Consider the following 7,041-nt stretch of genomic DNA (forward strand, 5'->3'; position numbering starts at 1 on the left):
TACACTACTACACAAGAGCATTATATTTCAACTACTTGGTATCAACTTAAATGTTAGTAGCAATTACAAATTTTATATTGTAATTTGACATATTCTTTAAAACTAAATAAGTTTATATATGTTGATAGGTAGAGCTGCAATTTACACACACTCTTATATCTTCTATAGATAAATCTTGACAAATTATACTTATATTCATAAGTATCAAATAAATCCAACAATTAAAACTTACTCCCCATATTTCAAATATTCCACAGCATTAACAAACCATGCATTTTCTTCCACCATCACCTGCATATGTTTGTCAATTATCCCAACAAGGCCTGTGATCTTTAACTTCTCATATATGCGCTTTCTTTTGTGGATCTTTGGAACACTCCCACACATTAAATCATCGTTCTGAAACACATTAATATCTGTAGTAAAACAGATAATCCATTTCAAAAGCCCTCCTTGATGCAAAAACTGTTTAAACTTTGTGACAGCTATCTCCTCAATTTGTGATCTTTCCTTAAAACCTTTGTTGTGCAAAAACAGATCATCAATATCTAACCTGTCCAAAGCAATTATCAAGTTAAGTCAAAGAACAAATCATCAATGTCTAACCTGTCCAAGGCACTTGTCAAGTCTGTCTTCGACCTAACTTTGTGTTGATATAGCGAGAAGACAGGAACTTGCTTCTCTCCTACCTTGCTGATGCAAGCAGCAATCATGTCAGGTCCAAATCTAATAACATTTCCACTATAAAAAAAAGGCCGAAAGGATTCCTACAACAAAACAAATTATTCCACAATTGAAAAATCAACAATGCAAGGAGAATACCTGTTGCTTTCCTTGTAAAACCACCTCAAACTGCTCAAGCCATGCCAGAAAGGTCATCCCATTGTCCTCTTCAGGCATTTGCTGTATCATCTCACAGTTGTTTGACCTTGGCACTTGTAGAGGATGCTTGTAGACCGGATCCACTTTTTCCTTGTACACCTTTGGGATAAAATCCACTGGTGCCTTATTCTCCAAAAACTGCAGAAGCAAGGGAGCGGAATACGGTTCAAACTTCACCCCTAGCTCTGACTTGCTGCAAACACCCATATCATTGATCAGCTTCTTCTGCACATCTACACTGGCTGTGAGATAGTTCCACAAAGCCCTCACTACAAGCGGTTCTCCAATCTCAACAGTTCGAAGGGAAACCTGTGCTGCATTCTGAGGAGCAGCTGAGCAGAAATCTGTATCCGGTTTGAAATGCAAAGGCTGGTAGCTGCTCTCCCCAGTCCGTCTCAGCCTGCCGATCCCTGCTTGTACAAATCTCAAATCACTGTCCGTGACTGCCAGGCTTACAGGAACTCCCGTGTACACCCGCAGCAGCAATAAAGTTATGACCACCTCCCAACACCCAGGATGGAATGATGGTAGTGCAAAGAACTTCACAACATCGTCCCACACAGATCTGTTGATGGAGAGGGCAGGGCCTGGTCGCCTACACAAATCATCTGCCTTCTTCAAGAAATAGTCTGTAGCGACCAATCGTTGCTCCTCTGAATCCCGTAAGAACATCTGTAACACTGTCACGTAAAACCTGTATCTGCCTCTGTAAACACCAAAGATCGTGCTGAAGTCGAAATCACACACGTCTTTCACAAACTTCACTGTGTACTCCTTGATAGATTCGGCACTAGAAAAATGCCCAAAGTCAGAGTACACATAATAGCTGAGTTTGTCTTTCACGGTCTCTGAAAGGGAGTCTAGCATCCGTATCAAATGCCGGCCTGTCCCAGATATTATGGTATTTTCGAACTTCATGTCACGCAGAGCCAAGGCGAGCTTGTCTAGCATCGACAGGTTAACGTCACTCACAGTCAGGCCCCTAAACCTGTTCTCCAGCAAATGTGATAGTTCTTGGCATTCGTCTATTACCACAACGCCCTTATCATCCCAGCGTACCTGTCTTTTAAGCTCATCGAGAATGTCAGGAAAGATGTCGCTTGCAGCTTCAATGTCGGATGAATTCCGGATCAGACTGAGTATTCTCCTCGTCAGCTCCCTCCATGGATCACGCCATGGATAATTCAAGTGTGAAAAGTATAGCTGCACAACACAAACAATTTAGCTCCCTCACAAACCAAACACGAATCTTACTTGCTTAAAAAGCCAGACGAGCCGGGTAACGTCGATGCCTGCAGAGCGAGCTTCTCTCAAAATGTAAAACCTCGATATGAAAACTGCTGTAAGGCACACCATTAAGGCGTCTTCTGGGATGACTCCCTCGGGATACAAGCGTCCCAATTCTGTTGCAACGTGATAAAGATCTCGAGAACCTTCATCCCCTGATCCGCTCTCCGTAACACCCGTCAAGTAAATGGAGTCCCTCTGACAAGATATTTCGTAGAGCGTCCTTGTTTTGCCACTGCCAGAAGCATCAATCAAGAAGCAGAGGTCTGTATCCCGCAGCTTCCCAAGCACCTCTGACGCAGACCCGATATAATCTCCATCCTCCAGCCCCTCTAGTAACAGAACCGCCCTGCCTTTTAAGGTACATAACTCCTTGCTGCTACGAGAATAAGAGTGCTTAAAATATTGCTCTGGAGGCATGGAAGGAAGACGTTCCTTCACCCGTTCCCAAACTTCAGCACAGACGTCTTCAACGTTCTTCCGGGTTAGTGCCCCTGGAACAGCGATGGCCACAGAATTAAACACAGCCAAAGGGCAAACAGGATCGAACAGGACCACAAGGATGCGGAGATTACCACACAGAGAGTAACACAAGACAGATGTCAGGAAGCAAAAATCCCTACATGGAAGCCAGAGCAGGATCCTGACCAGAAGTAGTCCAGTGGAGCAGGAAAACTTGAAACGCAAAACCCAGCTCTAAGCCGAAGAAGACACAGACAGCATTAATACAACGCAAGGGAAGCAGATGGCCGTGAATTTAATTACAACCACAAGCCAGACACAAGCACCCAAGAACAACCTTGAAACCCTATAGACATCCGCCGATAGGAATGGGACTTCCGACATGGATGCATGTGCAAGGAAACAAAGGGCTTTCACAAATTGCTTACCAGATCTGCGGATTCCATGGGGCACTGCAACATTCACAACATAACAAAGTTAGTATAAAAAACTATCAATAAACATGGCCAGAAGCCATAGCCATACAAGGATGACTAAGGATCCACAAGGGAGTATGCGTCAGCATAGCCAACCTATGACTTACCATTACTTCTGAGGAGGAGGAGTTTTTCCTCCCGCAGCTGTTCTTCCTTCTTCCGCAGCTGCTCTTTCTCATTCCGCAGCTGCTCTTCCTTCTTCTGCAGCCGCTCTTTCTCCTTCAGCCAGTATTCCGCCAGAGATTGATTGCCACTCTGAAGGGCAGAGAGAAAAGATTCCCCAACCGCTTGGATCTGCGGCTCAAGAAGCGCGATTTGAGCCTGCACCTTAGCCAATTCCTCGTCCATTTTGGTAGCTGAAACCCTTTCTTGAAACCATCTTGTATGGAATCGTCAGGAACCGCACGATCTTCATCCGACGGCCTGGTGTTTTAGACCATTAACTCAATTATAAACACAGCCACACTTTTGTTTGTTTAAGCGATTTTACAGTTTTGTAGGGTCTTCCCATGCGCTGGCCACCAAAGTGGAGAATGTTGCCAAGGCCATCCTATCCACAATCACCTCTTGTACCACACTGTTTTGTTTTCCCTCTGTAGATTCTAGAGCTCCAGGCGAGTGGGGCGAGATCCAGAGCCCAAGCGTGCAGACAAGATGGATTTGGCTGTTCTGGCAGAAGAAGCTATGGAGGTTGATATTTCCTCGGCTCCTCTAGGCTCCTCCACCCTTGGACGAAGATGGTGCCGTTTGTGCACTCTCCAAAGCTCTTGTCCTCACTCCACAGCCTGGCGAGGTCGTCTCCCCAACGAACTCCTTGATCACACAGTACCAGTCAGAGATTGATCGCGTACTCAAGAGCCAGGGAGAAGCTGACAGACTGCATCCTGTAGCAGTACCAGCAACTGGAATCCGACAAGTCGCTGCTGCCACCACTGCCATCTTCCAACTCGTCCAAACAATCGCTGGAGTGTTGTGATGTGAAAAGGGATGGACATAACACTCATGAGCTCGTTCATTGTGTTCCGACTCTTTTTACATGACTCAAGGGACATGACTCATACCACGTGGACATGCCATGTCAGCTGATCGAGACTGACATCTTGACACTCCCACTCTGGCTGGATCAGCTGAGAGGATGGACTACCCCTCCCACTCAGCCGAAACAGATGGAGAGCAGACTCCCAGTGCAGCGCGATGCCATTCAAACTGTTGTGGTTTTATTGAGATTGAATTCTCTAGATCGAAACAACCACCAAAAGAAAAGAATTAACCGGATGTGTCTCCCTACGTGATGTGCCAGCCATGTGGCTGTCCACCTACTCTAACAGTCCCACTCGGACAGACACCTAAGGCTGCACAGAACTGGGAGAACTTCGGCGTGGACAATGGCTTTGTAAGCACATCTGTGGGCATGTCCTGTGTGGGGCAGTAGCTAAGCTAGATTACCCCATCTTCGAACTGGTCCCATAAGAAGTGATGCATTGTGTCCATGTGTTTTTTCTGGGAATTAATTTTGCGATGTTTACTCAAGGCTATGCAGCATTGATCATCGCAATAGATTAGTGTTGATTACCAAAGTTGTAAGGAACCAACTCCCCAAGTTGATGTAGGCTAAAGGATCCCCGAAAGCATGACCAAGACCAAGTCCGAGTACTAATACAAGTCGAGGGGGGGGAGGGGGCTGCGGGAGGGGGGGTTCCAAAAGTATAATAGGGATAGTGAGGTACAGGAATCAGTCTTGAAGGAACTCTCTAGTGGTGCTTCCAAACTGACTTGAGGTTGAGATTAGGGGTTGAGGGGCCTTACTAAACATGGACTTGGGTGGTGCCGGAGGGGCCACCCCAGGAAGTGCTCAAGAGCAACTTCTACTCCCGAAAGGGAAACTGACTGCGGTGCTCTCAGCTCATGTGGAGTGGTGCCCCATTTGAGTACCTTGCAGCTCATTGGTCCTTGCCCTGCCTAGGGGCTTGGGCCTTCCCTTCGGTTTAGGGTTTAGGGTAAGTGGGGAGTAAGAGTACCCACACCAGGCCGTTAGGCCATGGTGTTAACCCCCGGTCTCCCGAAGCAAGTGGTGCACCTAAGGCTTGGGATTTACAAGTCTTGTTGTACTAAGGGATGTTAGGAACTTGGAGGCTTGGTGTGCTTAGCTGTTTGTGCCTGCGGGGAGTGTAGCCGAACCTTAAGTCCAGTCTAACTATGAGACATCAAATCCCTAGGCCCCAAAGTGGAGCCAAAATGGTGCCACGTGGTAGTGGCCAAAGCGAAAGCCAAATGAGTGTAACACGTTTGGACTAAAAGCTCCGACTTGAATGGTCGAGAGCGGGAGTAGAACTCCCAACAAAGTGCTCGAGGAACAAACATGAAGCAAGCAATAAGTGAGTCTCTAAAAAAGGGACACGAGATGGACCTGAGATGGAGTCCGAGATGGACCCGAGATGGAGTCTGAGATGGAGTCCGAGATGGACCCAAGATGGAGTCCGAGATGGAACCGAGATGGAGTCCAAGATGGATTCGAGATGGAGTCTGAGATGGACCTGAGATGGAGTCCGAGATGGACTCGAGATGGAGTCCGAGATGGAGTCCAAGATGGACCCGAAATGGACCCAAGATGGAGTCCAAGATGAACCCGAGATGGAGTCTAAGATGGAGTTCGAGATGGAACCGGGATCGAGACCGAGACCGGGACCGAGACCAGGACCGAGACCGAGTCCGAGTCCGAGGTGTGGGGGTTGGAGCCCAGTGGAGCTAGTTTTTTTCCCAGGAAGGCCATACCCAGCTGTTGGGTGATGGGATGACCACTGGGAAGTCCAAGACTAGAATGAATACGGACAGACAAGCGGGGTAGCTTGGTGAAGTGTTCAAGAGCCAGCTTTAGTTCCCTTGGGAGATTGAATGGTTGATGCTCCCAGTCCAAGTGTGGGTGGCACTACCTACTTGGATACCTAGTGTGGCTCAATGGAACCTCGCTCTAAGCCTATGGCTAAAGCACCCAAGTACGGAAGGCGGGGAGAGTACCCAGGTGGCTCATGTAAGGCCACGATGTTCCGAAATGTTGCTCCAAAGTCCCAGATTGTGGAAAAGAAGAGGAGTAGACCTTTAGCGTAGTGGCTAAGGATATAATGACATGGTGAGGAAGTCCTAGAGGACATTGGGACTTAGTGGTTGGGCCTGTGGGCCTTGACCCAGTGGCAGTGTTGGTGAACATAGCCATGGGTAGGACGGGACTTAGTGGGGATTGAAAGAGGGATATTGGGGAAGGTTGTTCCCCTTGTCAGTGGGCATCCTAAGGATGCTAAGGAGTGGATCTGGGATGACCACTTATGGATGGTTGGCTCAGTCTTGGAAAGATAGGATTGTGATGTAAGTAGTATTGGACCACCAGTGCGGCGAAGGTGATTGAGCATAGCCTTAGCATAATAGGCTGCTCTGTCAGTGGTACCTTTGAGTGTCGGTCATATGATCGGACACATGGAGCACTTGGACCAAGTGCAAAGGTTGAGTGGCAAGGATGCCATTCTCAGGGCTAGCCAGCCCCAGTCCAAAATGGGACTTATGGAGGTTGTGAGTGAGACTCCTCCAATTAGTCGGAGGTGTGGTTAAGTGACTAAAGTAGAATGGAAAATTTAATCGCTTACACTAACCTGAGGAGGAGGATTGGGAGAGTTTGGGAATCCATGGATGGATGGCTAATGCTCCATTGCTTGTGCAGTGAGTAGTTGAAACCAAGTAGGACCAAATAGGAGCTGGTACAATAAGCGGGAACCTTGGTGAGGGAAATTAGCTAAAGCTAAGGCAGTTTTCATTGGATAGATGAGGTAAGCTAGCAAATGGAAAAGGAAAACTTTGTGGCTTATAATTTGGTATCGAAGCCTTTTCCTCAGTTCTAGCAAAGGATAGAGGCAGATTGCTGGGAGATGGCAAGGACAGGACATAA

At 47.3% G+C, this 7,041-nt stretch overlaps 1 protein-coding gene across 1 annotated transcript; it reads right to left on the reverse strand.

Moving 5' to 3' along the window:
- Positions 1-228: 228 nt before the first annotated feature.
- On the reverse strand, positions 229-3,455 carry LOC9633076. The gene is made up of 6 exons (XM_024672854.1): positions 3,215-3,455; positions 3,060-3,083; positions 2,137-2,663; positions 823-2,085; positions 607-767; positions 229-553 (listed from the first exon to the last, which is right to left on the reverse strand). The coding sequence occupies exons 1-6, from the start codon at positions 3,453-3,455 to the stop codon at positions 229-231; spliced, it is 2,541 nt and encodes an 846-aa protein (XP_024528622.1).
- Between the last annotated feature and the right edge of the window lie 3,586 nt (positions 3,456-7,041).

This window comes from Selaginella moellendorffii, unplaced genomic scaffold, assembly GCF_000143415.4.
Source record: "Selaginella moellendorffii unplaced genomic scaffold, v1.0 SELMOscaffold_0, whole genome shotgun sequence".
Lineage (NCBI taxonomy): Eukaryota > Viridiplantae > Streptophyta > Lycopodiopsida > Selaginellales > Selaginellaceae > Selaginella > Selaginella moellendorffii.

What these genes read in the sequence shown, in the direction of transcription:
- LOC9633076 (XM_024672854.1), bottom strand. Translation starts at nt 3,455, where the DNA reads ATGGACGAGGAATTGGCTAAGGTGCAGGCTCAAATCGCGCTTCTTGAG. An exon ending in CCTCCTCCTCAGAAGTAATG is followed by an intron (nt 3,084 to 3,214) that starts GTAAGTCATAGG and finishes TGAATGTTGCAG; the next exon opens with TGCCCCATGGAATCCGCAGA. An exon ending in CCATGGAATCCGCAGATCTG is followed by an intron (nt 2,664 to 3,059) that starts GTAAGCAATTTG and finishes TCGCTGTTCCAG; the next exon opens with GGGCACTAACCCGGAAGAAC.